At 46.9% G+C, this 14108-nt stretch overlaps 1 protein-coding gene across 14 annotated transcripts in view; it reads left to right on the top strand.

The window, feature by feature from the left end:
- Positions 1–303: 303 nt before the first annotated feature.
- The window catches only part of PPIP5K1 (diphosphoinositol pentakisphosphate kinase 1), a 46743-nt gene continuing 32938 nt past the window's right edge, over positions 304–14108 (top strand). For 4 of the 14 annotated variants that reach the window (XM_056134327.1, XM_056134320.1, XM_056134317.1 and 1 more), the window contains exons 1-18: positions 1652–1808; positions 3888–3984; positions 4307–4481; positions 5042–5237; positions 5636–5726; positions 5945–6030; positions 6339–6493; positions 6995–7096; positions 7544–7705; positions 7794–7915; positions 10920–11021; positions 11264–11350; positions 11463–11538; positions 11675–11784; positions 11868–11950; positions 12284–12415; positions 12584–12705; positions 13215–13397. In XM_056134327.1, the coding sequence (XP_055990302.1) occupies positions 4335–4481; positions 5042–5237; positions 5636–5726; positions 5945–6030; positions 6339–6493; positions 6995–7096; positions 7544–7705; positions 7794–7915; positions 10920–11021; positions 11264–11350; positions 11463–11538; positions 11675–11784; positions 11868–11950; positions 12284–12415; positions 12584–12705; positions 13215–13397 (1956 nt within the window). In that variant the 5' untranslated portion in view covers positions 1652–1808; positions 3888–3984; positions 4307–4334. Of the gene's footprint in view, positions 357–1650; positions 1809–3887; positions 3985–4306; positions 4482–5041; positions 5238–5635; positions 5727–5944; positions 6031–6338; positions 6494–6994; positions 7097–7502; positions 7706–7793; positions 7916–10919; positions 11022–11263; positions 11351–11462; positions 11539–11674; positions 11785–11867; positions 11951–12283; positions 12416–12583; positions 12706–13214; positions 13398–14108 lie in introns of those variants that run through there. The other 10 variants (XM_056134326.1, XM_056134329.1, XM_056134322.1 and 7 more) reach the window with 6 other exon arrangements.

Raw genomic sequence — 14108 nt, 5'->3', positions numbered from 1 at the left:
CTTACACAGGTGTACGGGCACAATTCTTACCTCTTCCTCTGCAACTGGCTTCCTCCCTTCCTCCCTTGCCCCGCCGCCCCCTCCCCACCCCTTTCTCGGCCTCGCAGGCAAGTCGGCCCGGAGGCTCCGAACTGTCGCGACGCAGTTGGAAAGGAAAGGAAGCCTCGGGTCGCGCTTTACCCCCGGGGCCACTAGGGGCCACCCTCCTCCGCGCACGGGCGCCGGCCAACGCAGCCTGACCGGAGCCGCATCGCGCCCTCCGCTGATTGGCGGCTCGGCAGAGAAGTCGCGCCGCCATTGGGCGGCTGTCAGGTGTCGCTGCCGGCAGGTTCGGCTGCGCGAGCGGAGGGAGGCGGGTGAGTGAGGGCCGGGGGCGGCGGGGGAGTGGCTGGGGCTGGGGGCGGTATCGGAGGGGTGGGCGCGGGCCCGTGGGCGCGGGGAGTGCCGGGGGCCGCGCGGCTGGCCGCGTCAGCGCCGCCGGGCCCCGGTGTCAGCGCAGGGAGAGCGAGGCGCGGGCGGTGGGGGCGGGCGGAGGCCGGCGGAGTCGGGGCGGGAGGGGGTGTTCGTGACCCGCGGCCGTGCGGGGAGCGGCTCGGAGGGCCCGGCGCGAGGAGCGGTGTGCGCGCGCCGGGCTGCGTGAGGACCAGGGGGCGCGCGTGGGCGGGGGCGGAGGGCGGCGGGGAGTGGAAGCGGCAGGGGCCGCCGAGCGGCGTGAGGAAAGGGCTGGTTGCGCCGCGCGGTGAGCCCGGAGGGAGGGGAGGGCAGGGGGAAGCGGGAATCTCACAGGCCGGCGCGGGGCGCGGGGCTTCGGGCGGACGCCGCCGCCCGGCGCGGTGACTCATCCGAGGGTGGCTGGATGCTGGGCGGGGGGAGCGGCGAGAGCGGAGATGAGTCGGGTTGTTCGTTGCGGTGGTCGGCCTGTGTTGGCGCCTCGGCGTCGTGTCGCTGGCGGGGCGAAGAGAGGAGAGTGTTGGTAGGGAGAACTGGGGGCCGCGGCGCAGTTCACTGAGTCAGAATCAAGACCTGCATTACGCGGGAAGGGTCAGAAATGGCATCGAAAGAAACGGAGGTTGCGCCTGTGTTGGTCACCTGCGGGCATTTTCTTGCCTGGACTCTCCTGCGGCGTTTCCCGGCCCTGAGGTACCTAAATCATCAGGTGCCTGTTGATTTAGGAACGCCAAAGGCTACTGACTGATACAGCCTTGAATTCTAAGGAATAAGAAGTGTACCCTTCTCTTGCTTCTTCAGAACTGATGTATGGGTGTTTTTTTTTGGGGGGGGGCTGGAGGGGGGCGGGAGAGGGAGCACCACACCCTGCAGTACTCAGGGCTTACTCCTGACTCTGCACTCAGGGATCACACCTGAGGGGTCTGGGGGACTTTATGTGGTGCCAGGGATCTAACCCAGGTCAGCCTAGCACAAGCCCAGTGCCCTACCTACTGTACTATGACACTGCCCTCTAGATCTGATTTACACATAAATAACCCTGAGGAGATTGCCCTCTGCTCCTGGCTCGTCCTTACCAACAAGTTCCCTCCCCCTTCCCTTCCTTCCTTCCTTCCTCCCTCCTTCCTCCCTCCTCACCTCCTCTCCTTCCCTCCCATCTCTTCTTCCCTTCCCGTTCTTGCCCTCCTCCCTCCCTTCGACATTGGTTCAGGCCAGAGTAAGACTGCCCTTTAGCCTAATGTAAAATAAAGTTTTTTTTTCTTTCGTAATAAACTATTGGGGGTTAGGGGGAAGAGGAAAAGAACACAGAAAACAAGGGAGTGACTGTGGAACACCACATTAAACTCCAGCTTCTCCCAGAGGTACATCTAAATAAATCTTGGCTTATTTCATAGCTATTTTTGTCAGGCTTCTATTTTTACTTTGTTAACTATGGAATTAGATCTTTCATCTCTTTAGACCATATTTGCGAAGACTTTCCTTTCCTGTTCTATTATCACCCCCTGATACAGAGTTATAGAATTTCAAGAACTTGACTCTGTAGAGTCAATAGAAAAATGAAAGGATTTGATTGGCGGAAAGGGTCAAGGGTTAGGAATCTTAGACTTGAGAAAAAGTTCCTGCTTCAGATAAAGGATAAAGAGTGCAACAAAACCCCACTTGCTTAAACTCTACCAGGATTTCTGGAATGCCTCAAGTCACGGAAAATGGGTCAGGTCACTTAAAAGTTCAAAGAAATAGCCTGTTAATCAGGAGCAGGGAGAGTACTTTTAAGACCCACAGGCCATTACTGGAAATGTTAGATCTGAGGAGAATGTTATGGTGGTTGAGCAACGGAGCCAGCAGATGGTGAAGACTGCAAAGGTCGAGGACTATATAAAGGTCAGCTATAACTTTCTACTTAGAGCTGCAAACCCCACTTGTAATGCAGGTTTTAAATTTAAAATATGAAATGTAATTACTGAATACTATTTCACAAGTCCACTGGGGCCAGAGAGATAGCACACAGTGGGTAGGGCATTAGCCTTGTATGTGCCTGACCTGGGTTCAATCCTGAGCATAACATATGACCCCCTTCCTTGCCCCTCCCCCCAGCCCTCCAGGAGTGATTCCTGAGTGCAGAGCCACACCTGAGCACTGCTGGGTGTGGCCCCAAAACAAAAGGGTAAATCTGTTTACTTAAGGATTTTGGCTATTATTAGTCATTATTCAGTGATTCTGGGAACTTTTGGAAACCACTGTAAAATTGCTGATTTATGACTCAATTCCTTTTTTTTTGGAAAACAAAACACCTGTAGCCCCACAATTCAGCACTAACAAACATGAGCCTTTTGCTTATTTATTTCAGATTTGTTTGTTTGTTTTGGGTTTATATCCAGCAGTGCTGAGGGCTTACTCCTTGCTCTGCTCAGGGATTACTTCTGGCAGTGCTTGGATGTTTGTATGGTGCTGGAGATTATACCAGGGTTGATCATATGTAAGGCAAGTGCCTTAGCTCTTGGACTATCTCTTTGGTCTGGTTTCAGATCTTTTTAAAAATAGAAGTAGACATAGGTAAGTTTGTGAAGTTCAGTTCAGATTCTTAGTTCTGTTCTTTTCAAAGTGTGATAGTGGTTTTCTTTATGGACATACATTTCTAGTCCATGTTTTTATACTTCTAGTTATGCATCTGGTCTACAGATACATATATAATTATGTAGTCATAAGCATAATAATTGTATTCATTATGTTGCATGTATATTTCTGCAATTTGTATTGAGAAGCTCTTCCTGTTTTCACTAGTAATTTTGATTTCTTTTTTAAAAGTTGTTGGTCTGTAACTTGTGTATACTAGATTGTAATTTTTTATTTTATTTTTCTTGCTTTTGGGCCATTACTGGCAATGCTCAGGGATTACTCCTGACTCTGCACTCAGAAATTACTCCTGACAAGCTTGGGGGACCATATAGAGTGCCAGGGATTGAACCCAGCTCAGTTGCGTGCAATGCAAATGACCTACCCACTGTACTACTGCTTCCCCCACGTAGGGGATTTTAATATATCACAAGATACCCTCACTAAATGCTTTTTGAGTTAATACTTAGAATAAACATCAGGGCTAAAGGTAAATGTAGCTGAGGGGGCTGGAATGATAGCACAGCAGGTTGGGCGTTTGCCTTGCATGCGGCCGACCCGGGTTCGATTCCCAGCTTCCCATATAGTCCCCCAAGCACCACCAGGAGTAATTCCTGAGTGCAGAGCTAGGAGTAACCCCTGAGCATCTCCAGGTATGGACCCCCCCCCCCAAAAAAAAAAGGTAAATGTAACTGAGCTCTTTCATTCCTCATCCCTTGAAGTAAATTCCCTGTGTTCAGAAATCACTGCGGAAAAGGGAAGGGTGAGGCATGGTTTGGGAATGAATCCAAAGTTTAAAATGTCACTCTAACCTTCTCTTCTAATAGGAATCAGTAGACGCCACTCCATGAGAAACTGCCTTTCCCATTTGCTGCTGGATTGAATGGTGTTTTCTGCTGGCCGACATAGGGACATGCCAGCACTGTAAGGGTTAATTTCCTGATCCTCTTACTAGTTTCCTGGTTGTAGGTGGGTGAACTGGGTGGAAAAGGGAGACCAGGTGTTTCTTTTATGAATCTTTAGTCATTTCAAGCCATTGCTCCACATGCCTCTTTTCCTTTTGATCTTTCTTCCTGTAGACACTTAACTATTTCTCCTAGTCCCTCTGTAGTTCCTCTTACTTTCTTATTCCTTGATCCCCAACTTCCACCCCAATCCTGCCCCTATTCTTTGCTGGAAGAGGGCTTAGAGAAAGGAGGGACTTGTATTGATGGGATATGGAACACCCTTCACTGCATCCCTGCAGAGCGGGATGAGTGGGTGCTCCGACGGGGATGTGGTCATTGCCGGCCAGTGAGGGCGAGAGCGCCACAGCCCACTTCTTTCTTGGATCTGGAGATGAGGGCCTGGGCACCCGTGGAATAGGCATGAGGACAGATGAGAGTGACAGCGAGCTCCTTGAGGATGAGGAAGACGAAGTGGTAAGACTAAGGCAAATGATGTAAATTGGTGTTGGGACCCTTGTCTTAAGTGATTTCTTTGGTTGGCAACAGCATAGACTCCCTATCATAAAAATGCTCAATCCAATTCAGGGGAGGGTTATGACCATTGGTTAGATGCTTGTCTTTGAAGTCTCCACCTATTATCTCTTTCTGTTGTCTCATGTATATTGGTTCTGTGCCTGAAAACCATTTCCTATTCTGTTTTTTTTTTTTTTTTTGGGTCACACTCGGCGGTGCACAGGGGTTACTCCTGGTTCTGTACTCAGGAATTACTCCTGGCGGTGCTCGAGGGACCATATGGGATGCTGGGAATCAAACCCGGGTCAGCCCCATGCAAGGCAAACGCCCTACCCGCTGTGCTATCGCTCCAGCCCCCCATTTTCTATTCTGGGTAGACTGCTATGCAATAGGAATCCCTTAAGATGCCCCAATCTAGAACATACTCAGACAACTCCTGTTAAGAAACTTTGCCCTAAGGAGATTGCTTCCTGCTTGGGGTGGTCTGTTTCTGACTCTCTAACAGCACTTCCTCTCTGTAGCCCCCAGAACCACAGATCATTGTTGGCATCTGCGCCATGACCAAGAAATCCAAGTCCAAGCCAATGACCCAAATTCTAGAGCGACTCTGCCGATTTGACTACCTGACTGTTATTATCCTTGGAGAAGATGTCATCCTCAATGAGCCTGTGGAAAACTGGCCATCCTGCCACTGCCTCATCTCTTTTCACTCCAAAGGTTGGGGTCTGGGAAGCAGTGATCTGGGGCCACTATACTGGAAAGTGCAGTTCCTATGGGTACTTACACAGTAGAGAACATTGCTGAGGGGTTTCTTTTCCCTCCATCTGGGAGGATTTATTGGGCGTATTTGCAAGCTCATATTTTTAACCTAAGGACACTCCAACTTAGGGTCTTTGATTGAATTTGGTCTCTAGAAGGATCCTAAAAATCATTGCTTTTTAATTTTTCTTAGATGAATGTTCTAGTCTAGGGAGTTGGGCCGAAAGATTAGTGGTGGCTTAGGTGGGTAGAGAAACTCAGTAGAAGCTAACAGCTTTAGTCTATTTCTCTTACTGTTTTCCCACTTTATCTCTTTAGCTTTCTTTTGATCTCTCAATTTCTTTTCTCCATTCCAGGCTTTCCTCTGGACAAAGCTGTTGCTTACTCTAAGCTTCGAAACCCCTTTCTTATCAATGACCTTGCTATGCAGTATTATATCCAGGACAGGTATGGCTTTCTGTTGGCTGGTGGGATTGTGGCCCTGAGATCATGGGTCTCTAGAGAATCCACCCAGGGAGGGGCAGAGTCAAACTAACATGTTTAATTTATATACAGTTGAGTTTGATTACCCTCGTGTTTCCAGTTCCTGAGTACATGAAATCCCTAGTCTTCCCCCTTTGTCACCATCCCCCACCTCTCCCAGCTAATTTATTTGGGGGTGACAGGAGGGAAGTGTACCGGATCCTGCAGGAGGAGGGTATTGATCTGCCTCGATATGCTGTACTCAACCGTGACCCTGCCCGACCTGAAGGTGAGTACCTGACTTTGTCCAGTCCTACCCTGCCTGGCTTTGTATGTCTCAGCCCACTTCACTATCCTCTAGACATCTCCTATGTATCAACTATTTTAAGACTGTGTTTATTGGATTACGGGTGGAGCTAGAGCCATGCGTCTTGAGCAGAGCCTTGGACATCTTATAGAATTTATATAATGCCATATGACAGTGTGGCTATAGAAAAGTGAGATTGGGGAGTGAAATTCAGAGAATTGGGAGTTGAAAGTATTCTATAACCCTTGGTGCTGGGAACACACACACACACACACACACCTATTTTTCAGAGTGTAACCTGATAGAAGGTGAAGACCAGGTAGAGGTAAATGGAGCTGTCTTTCCCAAGCCCTTTGTGGAGAAGCCCGTGAGTGCTGAGGACCACAATGTTTACATCTATTACCCCAGCTCAGCTGGAGGAGGAAGCCAGCGTCTCTTCCGTAAGGTGCATTTGTGGAATATGAGAGGAAGAAGGACAAGAATGAGGTTGTGGGGCTAGAGAGATGGTACAGTGGATAGGGCATTTGTCTTGCACACAGCCAACCTGGGTTTGATTCCCGACATCACATATGGCCCCTGAAACTTGCCAGGAGTCATCCCTGAGTGCAGAGCCAGGAGTAAATCCTGAGCACTTCCAGGTGTGGCTCCCTTCAACCACCCAAAAAAGTAATGAGGTTATGGGGGCTCCAGAAAGATAGCTCAGGGTTCATGCTCCATCCAGCTCACCCCAATTCCATGACTGGCACCTGGGAGGTCACCTAAGAACTGCCAGGGGTCACTCCTGAGCATAGAGACAGGAATAGTCCCTGAGCAGCAGAACTGGATAAGGATCCCCAGCACCGCCCCCTCCACACCCCCAGCCAAAAAATGATGTTTTGGGAGGAAAGCTGAATGATTTGTGGGTCAGGGAGAGGCAGCTTTTTTCTGTTTTCTTTTCCTCCTGAAGATTGGCAGCCGGAGCAGTGTTTACTCTCCAGAGAGCAGCGTCCGAAAGACAGGATCATACATCTATGAAGAATTTATGCCAACAGATGGCACAGATGTCAAGGTTATGGTGGATACAGGGATTTAAGAGATTTTAAGTGTTTGGGTAGAGGTGGGGTATTGAAAAGCCAATGGAAATGCATGGAGTGGGAGGTCATAGAAAATAAATATTCGGGTGAAGTTAGCAAATGGGTGGGAATGAACGTTTACATCATCACTGTCACATCAAGGGCAAGAGTGATTTGGTATGTGGTATAAGGTTGGTAAGATATTTCTTAATAAAGAACTAGTTGGATAGAAATAAATTTTCATTTTGTGATGCTTCTTTAGGACTTAGCAACAAAAATGTTAGTCTCCTTATTCTTAATTACCAGGGTTTTTTGGGGTGTTTGTGGTGGCAGGTGTGTTTTTATTATGTCACTTGAAACTAGTTTTCATATCTAGTGCTCACATTGTCTTCTCACCTGCAGGGTGAGCAATGGGCATACTCAGTGATGCTATGTACCTGCAGGTGTATACAGTGGGGCCCGATTATGCCCATGCTGAAGCCAGAAAGTCTCCTGCTTTGGATGGGAAGGTTGAACGAGACAGTGAAGGGAAAGAGATTAGATACCCAGTTATGCTGACTGCCATGGAAAAACTGGTGGCCAGGAAAGTCTGCGTGGCTTTTAAGGTAAGAGAAAGGGCCTGTGGTGGGTTGCAGAATGAGGGAGAGGATCTGGAAAGAAAGAGTGACCTTATTGCCTCTTTTTTTCCCAAAGCAAACAGTTTGTGGATTTGACCTTCTTCGTGCCAATGGTCACTCCTTTGTGTGTGATGTCAATGGCTTCAGTTTTGTCAAGAACTCTATGAAATACTATGATGACTGTGCCAAGATTCTGGGGTAAGGAACACATTGTCCAGACTGGGGACGAATGGGTTTAGAGAACAGTTTAAAAGCTTTTTCCTGGGGCTAGAGAGAGAGCACAGCAGGTAGGGCATTTGCCTTGCACGCGGCTGACCCAGGTTCGATTCCCAGCATCCCGTGTGGTCCCCTGAGCATCGCCAGGAGTAACTCCTTAGTGCAGAGCCAGGAGTAACCCCTGTGCATCGCCAGGTGTGACCCAAAAAGCAATAAATAAATAAATAAAAGCTTTTTTCCTTATTTTAAATAGTAAAAATATAATGAAAAATGACTAAAAAGTAAAACAGATCAACATACAAAACACAGAAATGGCTTCTCAGCTCCCTTGCCTTCACAATACTGTACTCCCAGAGGTAATTACTGTTAGAAGTTTTATTTCCTTATTTTGGAACCCCATCTACTTTTTTATTTATTTTTTAAATTGTTATTAGTGAGACACCATGAGGTACAATTGTAGACTTACAAATTTTTGTGCTTGGGTTTCAATTATACAGTGATCAAATACCCATCCCTCCACCGGTGCCCACCACCACCATGGATCCCAATATCCTTCCCACCCCCCACCCCACCCTGCCTCTGTGGCAGGGCATTCCCTTTTGTTCTCTCTCTCCTCTTGGGTGTTGTGGTTTGCAAAAGAGGCATTGAGTGGCAATCATGTTTGGTCTATAGTCTACTTTCAGCATGCTTCTCCCATCCTGGGAGGATCCTCCCAACATCTTTTATTTGGTGCTCCCTTCTCTATCTGAGCTCCCTTTTCCCTTAGAATGTGTGGTTGGCCTCCAAGCCATGGAGCTAACCTCCTGGTACTAATCTCGGCCACTCTTGGGTGTTAGTCTCCCGTTTTGTTGCTTTATGTTCCCCAGATGAATGCAATCTTTCTATGTCTATCCCTCTCTTTCTGACTCATTTCGCTTAGCATGATACTTTCCATATTGTACCACTTGTATGTAAGTTTCATGACTTCATCTTTTCTAACAGCTCATAGTACTCCATTGTGTAGATGTACCAAAGTTTCTTTAACCAGTCATCTGTTTTCAGGCACTCAGGTTTTTTCCAGGTTCTGTCTATTGTAAAGAGTGCTGTAATGAACAAACAAACGCAGATGTCACTTCGACTATACTTTTTTGCTTCTCTGGGATATATTCCCCGGAGTGGTATTGCGTAACCCCATCCACCTCTTCCACACACGTACACACCTGCCAATATCCAGGATCCAGGGGGACACTTTGGTGAACCACTCCAGGTGGTTCAGTATGAGGGTCCTCCAAGAATGTTTCTTGCTGCTACTTGGGGTCTTTGTAGTTGCCCTCCCCTACCCCCACCTCACTGGGCCACTTTGGCTGTTCTCAGGGACCTCCTGGACTATAACTGGTGAATGTATGGGAGACCATATAGTACTGGGACTTGGACTGTGGTTGAATCAAATTAGGCCTTGCATGTAACTTAACCCCTGTGCTATCTCTGCTATCTCTCTGGCCCTTTTTTTTTTTTTTTTTTTTTTTTTTTTTTTTGCGAAACATCATGAGATACAGTTGTAGACTTACAAATTTTTGTGGTTGGGTTTCAGTTATACAATGATCGAATACCCATCCCTCCACCAGTGCCCATTCTCCACCACCACCAGTCCCAGTATCCCTCCCACCCCCATCCCCCCATCCCACCCTACCCCTGTGGCAGGGCATTCCCCTCCATTATCTCTCTCCTTTTGAGTGCTGTGGTTTGCAAAAGAGACATTGAGTGGCAATCTTGTTCGGACTATAGTCTACTCTCATCACGCATTTCCCATCCTGAGAGGAACCTCCCAACACCCTTTATTTGGTGCTCCCTTCTCTATCTGACCTGCCTTTTCCCCTAGCGTGTGTGGCTATCCTCAGGGACATGGAGTAATCCTCCTGGTATTTATCTCGGGTATTCTTGGGTGTTAGTCTCCTATTTTGTTGCTTTATGTTCCCCAGATGAATGCAGTCTTTCTATATCTATCCCTCTCTTTCTGACTCATTTCACTTAGCATGATACTTTCCGTGTAGTACCACTTGTATATTAAATTTCATGACTTCATCCTTTCTGATAGCTACTTAGTATTCCACTGTGTAGATGTACCAAAGCTTCTTTAACCAGTCATCTGTTCTTGGGCACTCAGGTTTTTTCCAGATTCTGGCTATTGTAAACAGTGCTGCAATGAACAGACAACTGCAGATGTCACTTCGACTATACTACTGGCCCTTGTTAATAGTTTTTTAAACAAAACAGTATATCCTTTCCTGCATTGTATTAACAGTGTTTATTTTTACTAAATATTGTCACACTTGATGCTTTTAAACATTGACCACATGGGGCTGGAGAGAGTTAATGCATAAGACACTTGCCTTGAATGCAACCAACTCAGTTTCTGTTCCCTGCATCCCAGATGGTTCCCCGAGCACTGCCAGGAGTGATTCCTGAGTGCAGGAGTAAGCTCTGAGTACTGCTTCATGTGATCCCAAAACAAAAATCGGCCATAAAACATAAAAGTATTTTAAACACTAAAAACTGTAAAAATTAACATGGTAAGCATCCTTGTACTCACCATATATATTAAATAAAATACTAGGGGTCAGAGAGAAAAAATAGGGTTTAAGGCACATGATTGACCCCAGGTTTGATCCCTGTTACCATATGGTCTCCCAAACACCACTGGGAATGACCACAGCATAGATTTGGAAGAAATGAAATACTAAGAAACAAAATACTAAGAATATAGCTGAAACCTCAACGTTCTTCTCTAATTATATTCCTTTTCTTCCCACTTAAAAGTAAACTTAGTATTTGATTTGCTGTTTGTCATACCTGTGCATTTATTAATGATTTTACTACAAACACTGGAGTCCTTAATACAGAGTATAGACTTTTGGTTAATGTATTCTCCTGCAGCTTTTCATGCACTTCATGCATGTAGCTCAGGTTTCTTCATTTTCACAAAGCTTCTTCATCTTTCTCCTGCCAGGAACACCATCATGCGGGAGCTCGCCCCACAGTTCCAGATTCCGTGGTCTATCCCCACAGAGGCTGAGGACATCCCCATTGTCCCTACCACATCTGGCACTATGTAAGCAAAAGTAAAAAACTATGGAGTAGCCTCCTTTAGGTACCTAAGTTGAATTATGATTACTTCCGGTGCTATTTGACTAGTGGAACTTGCATCTCCTCCTGGCAGTTTTCTCAGTCCTTCCTAGACTCCTCATCTCACATCACTTTCCTCTCTTCTTCAGCCTGTCAAGTAGGATGAGACTGTAGGAGGTGGTGTGGCACCGGGCTGGGAAGAATGTTTAACTTTATTCCCTATCTCAGGATGGAACTTCGTTGTGTCATCGCCATTATCCGTCATGGGGATCGTACCCCCAAGCAGAAGATGAAGATGGAAGTGACCCACCCCAGGTAGGAGGAACGTCCTCATTTAGGTTATCAGTTTTGTGGAGAGAGAAAGGGGCAGGGTCAGCTCCTCGAAGACTGTCTCACCCCACACTAAACTGTCTCCTCATTTCTTCAGGTTCTTTAGTTTATTTGAAAAACATGGAGGCTACAAGACAGGGAAATTAAAACTGAAGCGGCCCGAGCAGCTACAGGTAGGGTGGCCAGAAGGAAGAGTGTTATGGGAAAGATAGAGGATATAGGATTTGGGACTTTGATGCAAGCCCAGTTTGACATAAGTAGTTGCTTGAGACTGGGCCGCCTGCACAGATACCCTTTTATCTCCTCCAGGAGGTGCTGGACATCACAAGGCTGCTTTTAGCTGAACTGGAGAAAGAACCAAGTGGTGAGATTGAAGAGAAGACTGGAAAACTAGAACAGTTAAAGTCCGTGCTGGAAATGTGAGAAAGGGGACAGGGAAAAGTACCAGTCACAGGGAGATATTAGTGCCAGGGTGGAAAGAAAATTAAGCTTTATTCTTCAGGTATGGCCATTTCTCAGGCATCAACCGGAAGGTGCAGTTGACGTACTATCCTCATGGAGTGAAAGCTTCAAATGAGAGACAAGGTAAAATATAATACCCCCTCTTCCCATTATCACCTGACCTCTTATTATTTTTTAGATTTATTTTGGGGGCTACATCTGGTGGTGCTCAGTGATTACTCCTGGTGGGTTCAGGGGGGCATATGGGGTGCTAGGGATTGAACCCAGGTCAGTAGTGTGCAAGGCAAACTCCCTACCTACACACTATCACTCTGGCTCCCCTGAGCTCTTATTCTTGTACCCTTAAATGATTGCTACCTCAAATCACCATTCTGGGCCCCCCAAAACACTGAACCATAAAATGTCCTCCTAATGTTCCTTAGACTGGGACTGATGCACTGTTGTTTATTTGGGCAGATTTGCAGGGGGAAACCCTGGCTCCATCGCTCTTGCTGGTACTGAAGTGGGGTGGAGAACTGACTCCTGCTGGTCGGGTGCAGGCTGAGGAGCTGGGGCGAGCTTTTCGCTGCATGTACCCTGGAGGACAGGGTGAGTGATTGCGGACTGGATGCCTAGCTGGCTGTGAGGAGGGAACAGGAAGTTGAAGGGATGAAGCTTCAGAAGCATCGAGGAAGTTAGAGGGAAATGATCTTCTTTCCTTTTACATGGGCAATTTATTTTATAGTAGTTTATTTCTAGTCTACCCTTTGCCTTCAGGTGACTATGCAGGTTTCCCCGGCTGTGGACTGCTGCGTCTCCACAGTACTTTCCGCCATGATCTCAAGATCTATGCCTCTGATGAGGGCCGGGTCCAGATGACTGCTGCTGCCTTTGCCAAGGTACACATAGTCTTCCTGCAGCCACAGCTTCCATTAGGTAGAGAAGCAGAGAACTGGGAGAACTTGGTAGGAAATTTCAGGGTCTTTGCTGTGTCTGAGCCCTTTCCTTCTAATGAAAATGTGCTGGGAATAATGAGTCTGAATGGGCCTCTTGACCTAGACACCACCTCTCCCAGCCACACTCACCTGATCTTTGGGGCAGTCTTGGACTAGGACAACTAGATTCAGAGGGTAAAAGGTAAAGGTAAAGGCCCTCCCGTTGATCATCGATTTGCTCGAGCGGGCCCAGTAACGTCTCCATTGGAGACTTTGTTGTTACTGTGTCTGGCATATCGAATACGTCACCGGGAGCTTGCCAGGCTCTGCTGTGCGGGCGAGATACTCTCGGTAGCTTGCCGGGCTCTCCGAGAGGGGTGGAGGAATCGAACTCAGGTCGGCCATGTTGGCTGCGTGCAAGGCAAACACCCTACCCGCAGAGGGTAAGAATGGATTTTGTGCTTCTCTTCCAGGGTCTTCTGGCTTTAGAAGGGGAGCTGACACCCATCTTGGTACAAATGGTGAAAAGTGCCAACATGAATGGGCTCCTGGACAGTGATGGTGACTCCTTGAGCAGCTGCCAGCATCGAGTAAAGGCTCGGCTCCACCATATTTTGCAGCAGGATTCACCTTTTGGCCCTGAGGATTATGATCAGGTCAGACTCTTCCTGTCTTTGTCTTCTGGATCCCAAATTTCTGGAATTCTAACAATGTTAAATTATGGTACTCACTCTATGCCAAATATCATTTTACATGCTTTCCACTTACCTTATTTGACCATTACCCCTTGCAATAGTTATGATTCATAATCTCTGAAAAATTTCAGAAATTCAAAAAATTATGATGTTTGGCACCAAAATTCATTTGGCTGGAAAAACTGACATGAATTGTCATAACACTATTTCTAATCCTTATTTTGTGCATTTAGTATATGTATTCATATGTGTATTCTACAGAAATATTGATGTATCTTTTTTAAAGTATGATTCAAATTATAATAATCTCAAAACCAGGCCAAAATCAATTGCTTTTATTTTATTATCATTATTATTTTTTTTTTCTTTTTGGGTCACACCCGGCGATGCACAGGGGTTACTCTTGGCTCTGCACTCAGGAATTATCCCTGGCAGTGCTCAGGGGACCATATGAGGTGCTGGAAATCGAACCCGGGTTGGCTGTGTGCAAGGCAAATGCCCTACCACTGTGCTATTGCTCTAGCCCCAATCAATTGCTTTTAAAACTCAAAATACGTTATGGGACATTTTATATTGGAAGGGATTTCTGGGTACTAGAAATGCACTCAGATTTCTTGACTTGGTAATAATTATATGTGATTGTTCACTTTGTGAAATTTCATTGCCCATTAC

The sequence above is a fragment of the Sorex fumeus genome, unplaced genomic scaffold (assembly GCF_029834395.1).
Source record: "Sorex fumeus unplaced genomic scaffold, SorFum_2.1 ptg000098l, whole genome shotgun sequence".
In the NCBI taxonomy this organism is placed as follows: domain Eukaryota; kingdom Metazoa; phylum Chordata; class Mammalia; order Eulipotyphla; family Soricidae; genus Sorex; species Sorex fumeus.
Note: the sequence above shows the minus strand (reverse complement) of the source record. Positions and strands in the feature narration are given on the sequence as shown.